At 33.8% G+C, this 18,740-nt stretch overlaps 1 protein-coding gene across 1 annotated transcript in view; it reads left to right on the forward strand.

Annotated features, from left to right (window-relative positions):
• Positions 1-18,740, forward strand: part of LOC118746578 (RNA-binding protein Musashi homolog Rbp6-like) — a 581,128-nt gene that overhangs the window by 393,552 nt on the left and 168,836 nt on the right. Inside the window, exon 3 of the mRNA XM_036480421.1 lies at positions 9,464-9,548. Coding sequence (XP_036336314.1) covers positions 9,464-9,548 — 85 coding nt within the window. The remainder of the gene's footprint in view (positions 1-9,463; positions 9,549-18,740) is intronic.

Genomic DNA, 18,740 nt, shown 5'->3' on the forward strand with positions numbered 1-18,740 from the left:
AGTTCAATACGTAAATAAAAGGTGTAAAATCAAAATAGAGCGTAAAATTGAGAAAAAGAGAAAACGAGCAGAAAAAGTTATTGAACATAAAACTAGTAAGAACTTGCAAGTGAACAGTTGTTGCACTGTTTTGACAGGTTTTTACAGTTATAACTCTTTGCTATACACACAAGCACTTACACAGTCCAGTGCATCATTCATATTTTCAGCCCCGTAGAGAGGGAATACGGGCCCGTGGAGAATCTCGCTTGTGGGCCCCAACCCTCCCCCCATACAATTTTTTTTTCTGGTGTAAATTTTTTTTTTGATATTGGTGCTTACACATATGTAAGTGTTTGGCCGAGCTTCTCCTCCGATTTGTGGCGTGCGCCCTGATGTTGTCACACAAAGTGGAGGGGCCTACAGTTTTACGCCTACTCCGAACGGCGATTGTATTTTTATGAGAAGCTGTTTTTCATGGCAGAAATACACTCAGAGGTTTGCTATTGCCTGCCGAGGGACGACCGCTGTTAAGAAAAAACCTTTTTTTCTAAATTTTTTGCGATGTTGCTTTGACCAGGCCTTGAACCCAGGCGCTGCGGGGTGGAAGCGCGCGCTGATTACCACTACACCACAGCGGCGGCCATTAGATGAGAAAAATAATAATAAAAATATATACTGCCGTCCAAAGTAAGAAAGTGGTTAGCTACACGGTCAAAAATTTGGGTTTAATTTTTAAACCGCGCTGGGACTACTGCCTTTTTTAATTTTTTATAGTCTACTTTTAAAACCAGTCAATAGTTTTAAGCAATTTTTAATATATTCTGGTTTAAATTTTAGTCCCGAAAAGTTCGTGGTTTAAAAATCAACCCAAAACATTTTAATTCTAGTTTCTTCGTTTCATTTATAGAAAATTTGGTTTAAAATCTCAACCGAAATAGAAAATATTTGCACACTGCGCAATGTGGTGTTGATTCAAACTCAACATATGAAAGCACATTTACATGCGTGGCTGTAGCTGAGTGTGCAAAGATGCTTGATACAATTGGTTGCTACCAAGGCTGTCCGGGTTCAATCCCCATCAGACGGAGCATGAAATTTAAGTTTGTTTTTTATTCGTAATTATGAAAATTTTTGGGTTTCAAATTTAAACCGAACTATTTAAATTCTAAACCCAACATATATCCTCTCTTTTTTTAAAATTGGAAGGTTTGTATTTGAAACTGAATTTAGTTTGGTCTATATGTAGTCCAAAAAGTTTAAAATTAAAACCGAAATTTTTAACCGTGTACATAAGAATCTCATTGTAATTGCGGCTTTTATAATTTGGACGGCAGTATATTGAACACGCTGTGCCTGAGCCGGGCAATATGACGAAAAAAATTATGTAAAATCGACATGATTTGGATGACTTTGTTTCACTGCACGATTGAAAATACGTAGAATTTAAAATCGGAGCTGCTCCTGTTTTTCGGAATATTGATACTGGATCCTTTTCTCCGAAAGTTATTTTACTTCCGCAAGTTCCGTAAACTTTCTTTCTATTTTCCTAATTGGAACACATCTTTTTCGGATGAGCCATCGTTTGATGTGACGTGAAAACAATTTGAATTGTAATAATTTCTCAGAAAATTTCTTCAGACTGAAAACAAACAGTAACAAGTAAGAAAGTCTAAGTTCGGGCGGAGCCGAACATTAAATTCCCGGCGCAAGTATTAAATATATGATTTTCGCCTTTCCGAAAGCTACCGCTACATGGTAAGACGGGGTCTATCAATTTTGAGTAAATTAAATTTCGAAATATTGCAGTTTCAAGCATTTCTGAAATTTACCGTTATATGAAAAGCGGCCGTAATTTTAGTCCGATTTCAATAATTTTCAACGTTTCAATAACAACTCCGAGTTGGGTACAAATTGGTAGAACGATTACCGAGATACATATATGTAATCATAAGTGGGCGGTGCCACGCCCATTTTCCAAAGTTTTATCACAAACGTATTTCTTGGTAAAGAATTATTGCAAGCATCAATTTTGAATAAATTAGCTTTAATATTTACTGATTTATCGAAGATTTCGTATTCCTCCAAATTACCGTTATATGGGATGTGGGCGTGGTTATTGTCCGATTTTAAAAAGCAAAGTTTGAAAGAAATTGGTGCAGCGGTTACCAAGATATATACATGTAACCATAAGTGGGTGTGGCTACATCCATTTTCCAAAAATTTACAATATTCTTATTTTTCGCCTAAAAATTATTGTAAATGTAAATTTTGAGCGAATAATCTTCAGTAGTTACTAAAATATCGCAGTTTTTGTATTTTTAAAAATTACGGTTATATGGGAGGTAGGTGCGGTTATTGTCCGATTTTGCCCGATTTTGCCCATTTTACCAACCGTCCTACGCCCGGACGAAGTGCACGCACAAAGTTTCGTTAAGATATCTAAATTTTTACTCGAGTTATCGTGTGCACAGGCGGACGGATGGACGGACAGACGGACGGACAGACAGTCGCCGCTTAATTGATTTCTCTTTTCATTCTGATCGTTTATGTATACATTTGTCTATATCTACCTCCATTCGTTTTGCCTGTTACAAACACCGTTATGTGAACAAAATTATAATACCCTTGTGCACAAGTGCGGTCGGGTATAAAAAGTACAGTCAATATTGCACTTAAGGTCGAAAAAATTGCACCCAGGATAAAAATGGTACCATACTGTTCAGAAAACTATTTTAATCAAAATAAGAAAATATTGTATCTCTCAATTTGACAGCAAATATTTTTAATTAATTAAAGTACTACTATTTACTAGTACAGACGCACAAATGCAAATATGTAGAAATATGCAAGTAATCGTAATTTGTTGAAACTTTTTTTGTAAAGACTACCAATTTCGAAAAACCCCGGTTTAGAGGACCGGTTACCAATTTCATTTGATTATGAAAATGAAATCGCTTTTTTTGTACCGGTTACCAATTTCGAAAAATCCAATTTTTTGGTATCGGGTACCGATTTCGTAAAAAGCGGAATGGTTAAATGACTAAAAAGCAAAAACGAATTTAAATCATTAAAAATTGGTTGTTCGCCACTCCCACTTTTGTTGGATTCTTTGAATCCGAAAAATCTTTCATCTTTCATAACATTGGTAAACGTATGGTTCATGGTATTATTACGAAAGGTGTTGGAAAATTTTGAAATTGGGTTAAGTGGTGATTACGAATCCGTAAGTATAAAGTTTCCACCAGATTTTGAGAAAAACGAGGTCAAAGTTTCAAAAATCGTGTAAAGTATAAAGCTAAATTATATAATCTACACACAGATTTGACATTTTGACGGGTGGGGCAACTATGACCACCGCCTCTCTGAGTTGATGGATTTGTTTCCTAGTATTAGACAAACTACACCCTTTCCAACAGTACTTTAGAAAACATCAATTTGATATTAGAAAAATTCTATTTCAAAAATATTTTTAATAGGGTTGCCACTTGTTTTGAATCGAATATTTCTTTAATTTTTTGTTTAGAAAAAAAAGGTATAATATTACTATTCATGGGTACCAAGAGAAGGTTCTTAAACAATGCTTTCCCTATATATTAAATGTTATGCCTTAGGATCATAATGCAAGGTTGCCACTTATTTTCGATTCTAGACAATTTATCTAAAACATCGCAATATGGATATCAAATGAAAGGTATTGTTGAGAACTTTGGTCAGAAAATATTTTCCATCAGGGTTGCCACGCTTCTATGTAATACAAATTTTTATTTTGTTAATTTCAATCAAAATTTTTTTAAGTATACACAGTACGTATACGCTTAAGATATGTGCCATTTATTTCAGCGTATTTCGGAATAGGGTTTCCACCTAAATTTTACAGTAAGGAATTTACTTAATAGATATCGAAATCCAATTTTTTTTATATCCATATATATATTGCACTCCGGGCAAAGCTCGTTCAACCTGGTACTTAATATTATGGAAGGTGGGCATGGTTATTGCACGATTTTGCCCCCTTTCATTCCCAACCTACTTTGGATAAAGTGCAACTTACCTACCAAATTTCTTGGACATATCTAATTCTTTCTCGAGACAGATGGATAGACGGACGGACAGACATAGCTTAATCTATTTCTCTTTTCATTCTGATCATTTATGTATACATTTGTCTATATCTATCTCGATTTGTTTTGGCTGTTACAGGTAGGGTTGCCAGACGTACTGCTTTTGGGAGTAAACGTACTCCTTTTTATTGCAATGTACTCCCATGTACGCCCCAAAAAAAATATCTGGAAATATACTCCTTTATTAGTTTTGTACTTCTTTTGTACTCCTTTTTTCAGCTATTAATATTTTATCATATACAGGGTGTAAAATAATAACTGTTGCACAGTTTTTTATTTAAATAAAATTGGCCTTTATAGATTTTGCGAAAAAAGTAGTTCATTGTTAACTATGCACAGATTTTACTTAAATTTTATTAATTTGTTTTTAAATTTTAACCTTCATTTGGGTTAACCGGCGATAAACACTTTGAGAGAAAAGCGCAAGTGAAAAAGTCGTTATTGTATAGTCTTTAAATTTAACCTTCATTTGGGTTTACCAGGGGGTTTGGGAGAAAAGCGCAAGCGGCACGCAAGTCTTCGTCGATTACTTTATTACATTTCTTCTGTAACCATGTAACCATAGGCTAATTTCCTCCCACTAGGAGGGAATTCATTCGACCAACCCTATACAGTTTTTTTTCTTTATACAAAATCTAATAAAAAATACACCTGAAAAAGAGGTGTGTGCTGCATGTACTTATCTCCCAAAGTTGACACATGCAAATAAAGATTAAAACTTTAAAACCAGTTAATAAAATTAAAGTAAAATATTTACAAAGTTAACAAAAAAAATACTTTGTTTAACAAAATCTATAATGAACCCTTTTATTTTTCAAAAAACCTGTGCGACAGTTATTATTTTACATCCTGTACTTTGCCATTCATATTGTGGCAACCACTACTTAAGAGCGAAATACACCACACAAGCGGCTTGTCAAACATTCTTCAAACCTACTTTTCCCATTTCGCCATACACCATGCAAACATGACTCGTTCAAGCAAAGAATTTTAGTTTTCTTCCAGTTCGCAATGCTAAATATTGTGGTTTTCTTTCATTTTCCTCTCTTACGTCCTTACTCGGTGAAAATTTCGTTGCGAATGAGGCGATTTTGCTATACACAACGCAAGCGGTTTGATCAAACATCAACATGGCGGCCAGAAAATCAAAAAATTTTGATTTTTGCTCAAATTTCCCTCAAGCGGTTTGTCAAACCTTCAAACACCCCCATACACAGCACAAATGGCTTGAAGCAAAGGGAAATTTCGCTTGGTTTGTCAAACCGCTTGTGTGGTGTATTTCGCTTAGTAAGCAAAGTTAAGTGTGATAGTGAAAAAGTGTAAGCATGGCCGTAGCAAGGTAAGTGCAGGGCGCTCGGATATAAAAATCAGAAAAATATTAAATTATTTATAAGGCTTAAATTAAAAAAATGGCCATACATTCAGGAAGAGTCTCGAATTCTTTCCTATAAGGGCGGTCACTGAAGAGGCGGTGAGCGAAGGGGGAGTGGGCGTGGCACCTCCAACCCCCACCTAGGCGCCCTATGGCTCCCAGGGACCCTATAGAAAAATCGCAAAAAATCACAATTTTCACTTGCGTCCACAGTATTTTTGCGTAGAATTCGGTTAGGGATTATAACCCTTACTACGTAGAATCCTCCTTTCTGTGTTGCCGAAGAAGAGAGGAGGAGCCCCTCTCTTCGTCAAAAGTGTATAACATTTCTTGTGGATATAATTCCGGCTTCGGTATCCAAAGTATTTTTGCACTTAACTCCTTTCTGCGTAGGCGGCCTTCGGCCGCGGTTAGGGATTATAACCCTTACTAAGTAGTATTCTGTGTTGCCGGGGAAGAGGGGCAGGCACCTCTTTTGTTATCAAGGGTATATAAAATGTCCCATGCAAATGAATATTCAACCTTTTTCAAACGAAAAAACGCAAGTGTCTTTTTTCTAAGGGGTCCCTAGGGAACCATAGGGGCCCTAGGTGGTCGGGAGTAAAATTTTTGTCAATGGCGGTTCATGCCCTCTCCAAAAAGGTGCCACGTCCACTCCCCCTTCGATCTCCATCTCTTTAACAACCACCCCTATTGGGGTTTATTGTTGCTTTGAAAAAGATTTCTAAGATATCTTTGTTTGTTTGTACCTAATTAATAGTAATTTGTAACAATAAATTGCACAAAAAAAATAAAAAATTGTACTCCTTTCTTATGTCATGTACTGCTTTTTTTCTATCGAAAATATAAATGTACTCCTTTCTCCGTTTCAAAATCTGGCAACCCTAGTTACAGGCTACCGTTATGCGTAAGTGCGCTCGAGATAGCAAATCATTAAACTTTACACAAAATTTTGTTGTTTTGCGAGCATATTTGCTGGCATATTTACCAACGTTTTAGTGCATTTCTGATTTTTTCTTGCTTATTTTCTTCGGCCCTGTTAATAATACTACAACAGTATAAATGCTAATTTCCGTGTTGAGCTATTTCCTTCCATATAGGTAATATACATTTAAAATATGAACCAAATCGGACTATAGCGAATTAATTCATCTTTTATATTGCATTGCCATCGGGTTCTGCGGTAGGTTTGAAATTTAAGTGTCTAGGTCGGAACACTTTGACGACAGCAAGCGACAAGCAGCATCTGTCAAATTTTAAATACACACGTTCTTACGGACACAATTATTTTGACGACAGCACGACATCTTGGCTGCAGGACTGCAATTGTCGACGTCGCCAAATTAAATCTATTTCTAATTTTGCCGGCGACAATGAGTAGATGTAGTACTGCAAAATTAAATTGTCGCAAAATTAATCACATATTCTTGATTGTTCATGTTTTTCTTATTTACTTAAATAAAAATACACAATTTGTGAAATAAATATACCAAAATGTCAAACTTTAAAATCAGCTGTTTGCTATGTCGCTGAGGTCTTCAAAATGTTTAAGAAGCTGGCTTCAAGGCGACATTTGTCGACAAAATGATGTCGCTGTCGTTACGTCGTGAAGTTGCAGTCGTCAAAGTGTACCGAGCTTCTAGCTCATCGGAAAGTTGGTAAATTGGAAACTGTTTTCAAGCCATGCTCAAATTTTTATGCCAACTCTTTTAAGATATTTCTTTACTTATCTGAAGAAAAAGTATAGACGACTGCATATTTTTTGTTTACACGCACAATTTTTGACAGATGGTTGACTAATAAATGCCATAGTATAAAATATCATTCACATCCTCAAACTGGGTGGTAGTTCCCTTCTTTATATTGTTGTCTCAGATTCCAAATCTTTATATCTTATTCTGCTAACGTACTGGGAGCCATCCGACTGGTTGAGGTTTATCTTGGAATCATCCATCACTCTCGTTTTTATGAGAGACTATAAATCAAGGAATGAAACCGAAACCCAAACCGAAACCGTAACCGTTTAAAACCGTTTCGTTTTTCAAAACCGAAACCGAAACCGTAACCGTTATCTTGACCTGAAAAGGAACGATACCGAAACCATTTCAATCACAGGTTTCAATCGGTTTCCAGAAATTTACAAAAATAATAAATAAAAATTTCTTTGAAATAAATGATTTATTTAACCAAAATCAGCAACATTTTGCTAAAATTCTTGTTAAGTAGTAAATAAGTATGGCAAGGTAACTTTTCGCAAAAATCTGCTAATGACTTTGTTGTTGTGAATCGATAATCGATTAATTATATTTAATTAGTTTCTTTCCCGTACGCAATGCGAGATCCCGCGTGTGCCCAAAATAGCCCAGAAATCATGCCTGTACTCAACAAAATGGGTAATAGAGAGCGAAAATTCGAGCGTATTCGATCGTAAGTGTATTCTTCTTCCTGCCCGAAACAGCCCGAAATTTTCTCCGAGTAAAAATGGATAAAGTGTCAAAGTGCATATAAGCTGTATTGTGTTTACATGTTGCCTGCATTTACTTGGTGCTTTTAAGGAAAAGTGAATGGCCTGTTGATGTAGTTTCAATCTATGTACTTAAAATCAAATTTGTGAAACCAAAATTCAATTTTCAAGTGTTTGCATTTAATACCATGTTCTGACCGACAACCAAAACATTTTTCCTTCATTTTCTTTTCATTCACAACCTTTAACTTTCATTCTTATTTTGCTTTGGCCAGGCAATTAACAATAAATCCGAAATGGCGTATTAAAGATGATAAAATATGACTTCCACTTCGATAAATAATCGAAAAAAACTAGTGAAGACACCGATTGGAATGAGTGGAAAGTGAGTTTTCAAGTAGTTTTCAGCGAAAACTGGTTTCCGTTTAACAGATTTTATATGGACGAAAACACAAGTTTTAGGTCGAAAACCAGTTTTAGCATCGAAAACATGTTTCCGATGTCGGTCGGAACATGGTATAAGTGACAAAAACAAGAACAACGTGAATCAGCTGTTTCTCGACTTGTGGGCACAAAATGTGGGTTTTTGCGTTTCCGTACTTCTGAACTTTGTTCCATTTTTGAAAGAAAATGTTTCTCTTATTCTCTAATTACCAAATCCGGTCCAGATTGTTAGGGAAAGAACCTAGTGTTGATATTATCAGTGAACTGTAATTTTCGATTTTCTTTCCTCAACGTTTAAGACATTGTGATTTAAATAATATCAACAAAATTTCTGTGAAAAACCGAAACCGGAACGAAACCGAAACCAAAACCGAAATAAATTTTGAAGAACGAAACCAAAACCGAAACCGAAACACTTGGCAAAACCGAAACCCAAACCGGAACGTTATTTTGAATCGGTTTCACTCCTTGCTATAAATGTAACTTTTTTCTGTAAAAAGTAGTGAAATATTTTGATGAAGCTGGAATAAAAATGATAACATAGTCATCTTTCCTCATTTAATTACATACCATTGAAAACTGTTGGAAATTACTGCCAAAAACTTAAACGCCCCTTACCAAGCGATAAACAAACCAACGGAAATTTAAAGAATCTGAGCCTGCATAACACTTAAATGGCATGTAATCAATGTATTCTTAAAGTTTCCGACGTTATGATCGATCCTAGAAAAATATACTGACCTCAAAAGAGAATAACTCATTTTAAATATTATGTGTTATTCCTATGGAAAAAATAAACACTCAATGCGCGACCTCTTAGAATTATTGTAGAGAGGGGAGATTTATGGAGGATCATTACTATATCAAATACTAAAATCTGGGTCAGATTGCGGGGGCATTCCAGTATTTTTTATTTATTTTTTTGAAGTGGTCTAATCTACATAGATAGATTGAAAAAAAAATCTGGTACTTCAAAACCTTTGTCATGTATTTATTGCATTTCAGTTCTGAGATCTAGTTGTATGTTATAAATTTAAAAAATCTAGTAAGTTTAATTGTAATTTTTTCTTCCACTTTCAGAGGTTTCGGCTTCATAACATTCAGTGATCCAGCCAGCGTTGACAAGGTTCTAACACAAGGTACACACGAACTAGACGGTAAAAAGGTAAACTATTACTTTGTTCAGATACCTACATACTTACATACTAATTGTACATATTTTATACTAGAGAACTATCGACTGTAGACACTATTGACTACACTGTCCAGAATGTTTTTTGTTTGCCCAAATAAGTCTACCTGCATTTTTTTAAAATGAAATTTACGTTTTATAGCTTTTTTTTTAGATTTTATTGTTAAAAAACATATATATTTTTTAAATTAAATTTACTTTTTAGAAACACTTCTTTATTTTTATTTAAATTTGTTTTAAGAAAAATATTTTTTTTAAGTTTAAAATTTTGTCTTCTTTAGTTAATTCAGTGTGTTTTTCTTTTTTAACTTAATTTTTAGATTTTAATGTTTTTTAAAGAAAAGCATTTGCGTACAAAAGCTACGATCAAAGATTTAGCAGCAAAATTCAAAATGATATTGTTTGAATTTTATGTTTATCTATTTTTAATAATTTTCAATTAAAATATAATTCAATTCATAATAGGAACCACATAAATAAAAGTCTCAAAGCTTGCGAAAAATGCAATCAAACTCCAAATATTTTTCATCGAAACTATCAAACTTTTTAATAAAAATCTTTAATCAGAATCTTGAGTTTTGAGAATTTTTTTCGTCGAGGGAGCTGCACGTTTTTTCCATGCGTTAGCATGAACAAAATCTAATTTTATATGGAAAAAAATGCACAAAACCCTTGACAAAAAAAAAATAAAATTAGCTACCTGGAACTTGTACTTTAATAGAATAACATTGAATGTGCTACAAAAAAAAATCTGATAAAAATGTTTGAAATTTTGATGAAATTTTTTTGAAGTTTTATTATGGTGATTTCGTTTCTTTCAAACTATGTTGCCCTTTCCCGGTGCAAAATGTATTTGATGTTACACTCAACCCTGCAGAAGAGCATGTTTTTGCCTCCTTGCCTTTGTCTAGGTCTAGTTAACGCATTTCATAATTTTGTCGTTTTAAACAACCATCTGATTTTCAGGGCAACCATCTCCCCTGACAACGTTTCACAGGGCAGAGAATGTGCATTTTTTGCCTTACATGAGTGTGACATTTTAAGAAACGAACACACAGATTTCTCACCCTTTGCCTTTATTTTAGAATAGAACACGAAAAGAGAAAGGGGAAATCAAAAGACAATATTTTTTGGTAGAAACGAAATCATCATTAATTTTTGTGAAGTTTATGCAAGCTTTGAAAATTTTATTTATGTGGTTTCTGTTATAGAGTGAATTATATTTTAAACAAAAATCATTAAAAATAAATGAGTATACATAAGCTTCAAACAATATCCTTTTGAATTTTGGTGCTAAATCTTTGACCCTAACTGTATAACTTTCGAATTAAATTTGCTTTAATTTAATTATTAGATTTTATTGTTTTAAAAAGAAACAAGATTTTTTTTTTTTCATTTAACTTTAAAAATTTTTTATAGATTTTTTCTTCTATAGTTAATTAAATTTGCTTTTCTTTCTTTAATAAAATTTTTAGATCTTATTGTTTTAAAAAGAAAAAATTGTATTCCAATTTTACAAGGTGTTAGTGGGAATTTGAAATTTTTCAGGTCAATAGCAAGTAAAAAAATTTGTTTTTATTAAAAATGTTTTAACTATTGAACCGTTGGGGGCAACATTTTTTTCTTTGCATATTCTTGTAGTGTATTAAATTCTCTAAAAAATTACCCTGCACGTGGTTGTCTTAGAGACGATTAAGAGTACTAAATACGTTAATGATATTGCTGAACGAGGCATAGCGTTGATACAAAATCATAATCAAGCTTTGACGAAAGAAGAAGACGAACAAAAGCAATTTCTTTGCAAGTAGTGCAACAATATCCTAATTGCAATAAACTGAATTTTATTAACAACTAAAAAGAATATCAATGTTTAAAAATGCAATAAAAAATAAATAAATGGATTGAAACTCTCTCTTCTCTAACAAATCTGTAAACTAAAACTACATATTTCTGTTTTTTTTTCATAGCTCGTAAGTATATAAATTTTTGAGTGTAGACAATCAACTTCAGGGTAATTTTTTATACAATTTAAATGTATCTGAAACGGTTCATTAGTTATAACTAGGGCCGAAAAGTTGAAGCTTTTGCTTGGAATTGCTTATTTTAATATCTGATATTTCACAGCCTGCTGTCTCACTTTTTCCTTACGAAATAACGGAACGGGCATATATGTTTTTCTGTTTAAAACAAGGGCGCCATGTACTCTTCACAAAGAAATTTTAGCAAACCATAATAGAAAACGTAGCAAATTTCTTAAGAACTTCGTACTGCTTAAGAAATTGGGGTCTATACATTTTTCTTGACCATTTCTTAGGCTTTTTGTATTCTTCGAACTAAATAAATGTTTAAAAATAATAACAAAAAAAACAGAACTAGTTTTTATTAACTCATAACTTCAATTTCATTTCTGCTTGAATATAAAAACTTAAAACCAATGGTTTGTCTCTACGGGAAGCATTGGTGTTACTGAATACCGAATAACGAATATTTAAAAAAAATTAAAACAACCAACGCAGATCTCCATTATTTGAGAATATCGAGCAACACTTTGTGTCCATGGTAATTTTTCAATCCTTGAAGTAAACTGAACAAAAAGACATTAAACTGTACTTATGTTTTGTTGTTTTGCGAGCATATTTGCAAGCATATTTACCAATAGGGGTATTCTCGAAGTCTTGCACGATGCACGGATTGCACGAAATGCAAAAATACTATTCCAAATTTCGAAGAGTACGAGAACACCCCATTGCAAAGAGGTAGCATGCATGGGGAGCAAGCAGCGAAATTATGTATCAAATACAATAACAAGAGACAGCAAAAAAAAATTAAGTGAGCGAGATGAGAGGAATGAGAGAAATATGTAGCAATTCCAACAACAAAACAACTAGCACAGGGTCGCTATTATCTTGCTATGCTATTTTGCAAAATATATACATGGGTTTCGACGTTGCATATTTTGCAGCGATAGGAAATGTTGTTTCCCATGAATTTTCTTGTTGTGTGTTTGCAATTTATGCAATCCGTGCAATCCGTGCTACGTGCAATGGCTTTGCAAGATTTGGAGAATACCCCTAATGTTTTAGTGCTTATCTAAGCGCTTAAAATTGATTTTTTCTTGCTTATTTTCTTCGGTCCTGGTTATAACATTTTTAAAGAGAACTGATTTTTTTTTACATGGTATTTGTATGCAAAATTTCAAATGCACACCGACACCTTTTAAAATTGGAATAAAGTTTTCCAAATATGAGTTTCCTTCTGAATAACAACAAAATAATATATTTGTGCATTCACTAAAATTGCATGTGCATATTTGAAGTAGCAATTGATAACTGTATTTTCATAGAAGAGATCACGGGTCTCTGATAAAAAGTAAATATAAGTAGAAAATGGATCAACACAGAGCCGGTGGGAAAAGCAACATTAAATTCTATCGCAAGAGTAAGCGAATGTTGCAATAGTAGGCCTATAGTTTTAGGCAATGTCAATGGCGTGGGGCAAGAAGCATGTACGCTACCGTGTTACAAAATTGTTTGCAAACAATTTTAATTACAAGGACTACTAGGACAGATGAAAGCGATATCTACGAGCAAGCGACTGTGATGCCTTCACATGTACTTACATATAGATAGTATTTATAGGGTGTCCCAAAATTTGCTCAATATTTGGATTTAGCGCCATTTCTAAAATTCGTTAAGTGTCGTCAATGAAAATGGGCAGGGTGAGAGCTGCAACTTATAGCATAGACAAACGGCAACGTTGATCCGCATTATCGGAGCAGGTCAACTGATCAAAATTGTACCCTGACAAACGGAAGTCAAAATTTTTTATCGTTGTGCCGAATCATAAAAGTTTTGATAATTCAGGGTCTAATGAATTTATCTATGGAACAAAATTTACTAGCTGATTTTTATGTGCTATGACTATCTTCAGTCATTCATTGTCCTGACGGAAGAAAGTGTGTTTTTTTTTTTTAATCAACTAATTGGAAAACTACTTTGAAACAAGTAATTTTCAAGCAAAAAACGAAACCGAAACACCTATAAAGTACCATCTTTCCTTAAAATAATTATACTAAAAAAAAATTCTACAAATTAATGACCTTCTTCTTTTTTGAAGTCGGTTAACAACTACAGTAAGTAAATGTTTTGAAATTTGATACTATTTTTACTCAAAGAAACACCTTGTATCTTGGAAATATGAAAAAGGATCTGTGAAGTGCAGAACGAAAGGGTATTTAAATTAAACATATTGACTTTTAAGTTCTTTAAGCCAAATGCATTATGAAGTAATTGAAATCAAATGCAGAGACGGATAATTGACTGCTTTCTAGGACATCGCCACGTTAAGTAAATCAGTTCGTTGCAGGAGAAAAAGTGAGAGTTTCAATTATTTATTACTGAAAATAAAGTAGATGGTTTATAAATTACTTTCAAACTAATTTAATTTCCTTCAGGGTGGGTTTGAACAATAAAGATTTATTTACATTGAGAAGAGAGTTAGGCATATTAAAGATGCTGAATCTAGAATTAAAATCCTGGCATAAAGAACATTTAACATTCCGATTAATTACAAATTTATTTTAATGGCTTCAAGCTAAGTTAAAAGAATGAAGATTAAAAATTACTACAGACTGAAAATTTGTTCGGAAATATACTTCCCGGTGGCAACTCTGGCATCCGAAAATTAGTAGTATGCAAATATGTTTGTACAAGGGTTCGTTAGAAACTAAATATGTATGTGCATAAGAAGGTTGCTGCTTCATTGTTTGTGTTTTTGACGTTGGACGTTTTAACACATTTTTTTTAAATCGAAATCTGTGCTTGCCTTTTTGTCAGATAATAAACGTGCAATATCGAAGCTTTGTAGCGTTTTACCGTTTGGGGCACAAACGATAGTTGATAATGAAGTTTATGGCATGCGCTACAAAAAATCAAAGGCTTTGTTGAGCAGTTGTTTTTATTAGAGAATTCGATAATTTTGATTAGCAAAGCCAAAATAAAACGGAAAAAAGTGCCCCTATTATGAATCCATGGCATATTGTTAACTCGCTGCATTATGTGTGTGTGTATATGAGTGCAGTGTTATGAAATCTCTAGCCCACTGTTGCTATTGCCCGCCTTTGCTTTCTCTTCGTTTCAAATGTACAAGTATTTCAGTGCTTCTTTTGCTTGTCACAAATTCGAAATTCAGTTGCATTAACTTAATTACACAGAACTGACGCAGTCGCGAACAAATTCAGTGATATGTGGCAACAGCCGCTCTGGTCTGGTATCACCAAGTGCGACACACTCCACCTGGCCCAATTCTATGCCAGCCAGTCCGACTTCTGATGTTCAATTTCCGTTTGTTTGAAATTTTGCGCTTGGCTATTTTATTTAATGCTTTTCTGCTACTGCGAAAATAGCGATGCGGCAGTGAGATTTCATGCCATTCCCACTTTAAAGTGCACATTTTTCTCACTATATCTAGGTATGCCTATCGATCTTATACATAAGTATATGTATGAATATATGTATGTACATATTCTATGGTACAGTAATCAGAAATACCTACTATACTAAAGCAGCAAAACATTTTCAATTATTTGCAGTTTTCATTCATTTTCCATTACGGTTCGTTTAACAGGGTTGGCAAATAGATAACTGGGGTGCACTGCGAGAAAAACTAAATCATAAATTGAGGCATTTTATTTTTTGATTTCACACTAAACTTCAGCGTTGATTCCACATTTCTTGTTCACAATGCCTCATCTACTCTACGTCATACATACAGATGAAACGATGCGATTAAATACAATTATATACTCCATACTTTTCGTCCGATACCAAGTAATTTTGGTATTGACACCAAGTGTTGAATAGGTATTGAAAAAATACTCGCATCGAAACCTGATGCGAAGGCAAATTGTTCTTCGTACTTTTTTCCTGTGCTTTACTGCTGCATAAATGCCAAGGAAAACCGCGAGACGGTGCCAAAGTCGACTTGATCCAAAGTATACATGGCCCAACTGTTCGAAAAGAAGATTAATGTTCAATACAGACGTACAGGGTAACTCTATTATTCTTCGCCCTGAAAACATTAGCAGGCAAGACTGAAGGTAGGGGAGACTAACAAAGAATAGGATACAAAGAGTTGATAACAAAAAAAAATAAATAAAATATTCAACGTAGCCCAGCATAGAAAATGTAAGCGCCATCTTCACATCTTGTCTGGAGAAAAGTTGATGCCTAATATAAAATTATTATAGTTTGTGGCATCTAGCTACTAGGAAATCGAATGTAACACATATGCAGCTTTCGGTACAATTTAAGGCCCAAGGTTCAAAAACCTCCACTTCCAAGATGCCAATACTTATGGTGAGGATATACAAAAGTTGAAAAGTATTATAGAGGTAGAAGTAGCCAAAGAGATGGCTACGACTGCTGGAAACACGACAAACAGCTCACCATCGGTCAAACAAGAAAAAGGTCTACGAAAGGGGAGGAAGTGTAGTTATTCTCCAGGCCAGTATCTTGTTCGAAGTCGAACCTATTCGAAAAATGGGAGGTGCTGAAAACTGCATTAGCTTTGTTGTAGGCAGAGATGTTAAGTATTTCAAATACAATTGTTTAATTTACTTGTATTTTGTATTTAACTACTTTTTTTAAGCTGCATTTCCATTTTGTATTTTAACCCTTTGCAGGCATTTGTACGATATATCGTACAAATTTGTTGCAAATTTTAACGATTTTTTTATTAGAACGTTGTTATATGTCGAAGAGGGCATCTCATATTCGAGAGATCTTTTAGGTTTGCAAAATAAAAGCTTTAAAAAATTTAAGCAAAACAATTTTTTATATATATGCATTTTTATCAGATCCTTTGCTTAAAAATTTCATATTTACTGGAGTTGGTTGCAAACTTTGCTATTTATCATCTTACAACGTCATATTAGTAGCCAAGTTTTTGGCTAAAAAAATAAGGAAACGCATTAAAAAAAGTGTACGATATATCGTAGCAATGCCACGAATTCATATATACAATCGCTCAATAGCAAAAAACTGGTGGAGGTCACCGCCCACTTATATGATAATATGCGTATCTCAAAAACTAGTTGACCGAACTCGACCAAATTATACTCTTCTCAGAAAATATTCGCTCTTTGAAATCGAATCAAAAATAGTCATTCAAAAACTTATAAATCTACAAAATTGTATTTTCTGACTTAAATTGACCTTTAAAAAGTCCGTAAAAATACGCAATAATATTTCTCATAAAACCGAATTAAATTAGGGGGTCTAGTCTTGAAATTTCCAAAAAAACCCATTTTCGATGGACACTTTAATGCACATACTTGTGATTTCAAAAGTATTTTCAAACGTATTTGTATTTCCAAAATATGTACGTATTTTCTATTTGTATCTAAATTCTGATTGTAAAAGTATTTTGTATTTGTATTTCAAATACTTTTTTTTAAAGGTATCTACTTGTATTTTGTATTTAAATATTTTTTTGAAAGTATTTTTAACGTTGCTGGCTGTATAAACAACAACAAACGGGCGATTGTTTTTGAAAGCATGGGCCACAATAACCAAGTCAAGAAATCGGTTGACTGGTAAACAATTGGAAAAACTTCTATTCTTGGGAAGAACAACAAAATAAGACTTTTTTTCGGTGAAATTATATTATGAATAAGTTATTTCTCAAATGGGATTAAATCTCTCTCATCTTTTCCAATGTATTATCTGTGTTAAATAGCATTCATAATACCGGCACAACAAAAAAAAGTGGGTTGTGTTTTTAACTAGGCTCTGCTCGAAATTTTGAGAGCGTACGAGTCAAACGGACCTCAGATTCGGAATCACCGGGTCGCAATACATGCCTGGTTAAATGCACAGACCATTATTTTGCATGCCGGTGCACTTGAAATTCAGCTTGCAGCCTCAGGTTCAGTTATGCATACTTAACTTGACTTGACCTGAGAAGTGTTACAAATATGATTCTGTTCAATGAACTTTGTTTATACGCTAACACTTAATCGAACATAACTTTACTTGGAAGCTTTTGAGATTTGATTTCCACGTAAAACTGACACTCGGCTGGGTTGTGAGAGCGAGAGAAGGAGAAATAAGAGCCGAAAAATATATGTAATTTTTAATGGGAAGATATCTATGCGTTGAGTTAAGTTTAAACACGACTATGTTTCCAACGCCTATGTTTGTATATGCAAATGCATAACTAAGCTTTAAGTCAGAAAAAAGAAAGGAGAATATGACCATTAGGCGTTTCCTCCCTCAAATGAGTCTCAACCCTCACTATAGAACTGGAGGACTTGTTCCTGAAGTCATATATATACAGCAATTTGTCTGTGTATGCAGTATATGTGGTTCAGGTTCTTCGTAGGACACACTCATGGCACTGCTTACAATTTGAGCTCTGCTCAACCGAAATGGTCTCTTAGCGGGAGCCCCACTTCCTGCTTGTTATTCACTATTTCCAATAAGATACCATACCTTCGTTTCCTAGCCATCTGACAATGATAACCTTGCTTACGTACAAACATATGGTTTGCTGATGTTCTACGGCTCATAATCGGATAACGAGTATATTTTATAAACTGTTTCAGTTCCGATCTAATTCACGTAAATTTGCAGGGATTTTACAACGCTTTTATCAACTTGCAATGTTGTGTGTCCAGAAACTTTCAATGTTGTGGATCCAGAAACTTTCAATGTTGTGTGTCCGACACCATAAAGCTTTGCTTTAAAAAGTTCCTATAAAAAGCATAGTGCATAGGGCGACATCTGTAGTGAATAGGGCGAGGTAGATGACATCTAGATGTCGCCCTATGTACTACGTTTGCTACAGCGGAAATAGACGACACGCCATTTCTTTAAATAAAATTAATTGGTGCTCGTTTGTATGTACATACATATGTAAATGCATGTGTGTGCACCTTTCTATTAATATCGTTGAATTATTTTAATATCTATTGCAAAATTTTATTCAGACAGGACTAAAAAGTAGAAAATAAATAATATAAAAAAAACTTTTTAATATACAAAGCTTTTATAAATAAACTAAAAAGTAGAAAATAATATTTCTCAGTCCCATAGAATTTGTTTTGATAACTTTTGATTTTGAAATTTTAGCAAAAGTCATTATAAACAATCTATGAAATTGAAA

The sequence above is a fragment of the Rhagoletis pomonella genome, unplaced genomic scaffold (genome assembly GCF_013731165.1).
Source record: "Rhagoletis pomonella isolate Grant_MI unplaced genomic scaffold, Rhpom_1.0 Rhpom_scaffold_00010, whole genome shotgun sequence".
Classification (NCBI taxonomy): Eukaryota; Metazoa; Arthropoda; class Insecta; order Diptera; family Tephritidae; genus Rhagoletis; species Rhagoletis pomonella.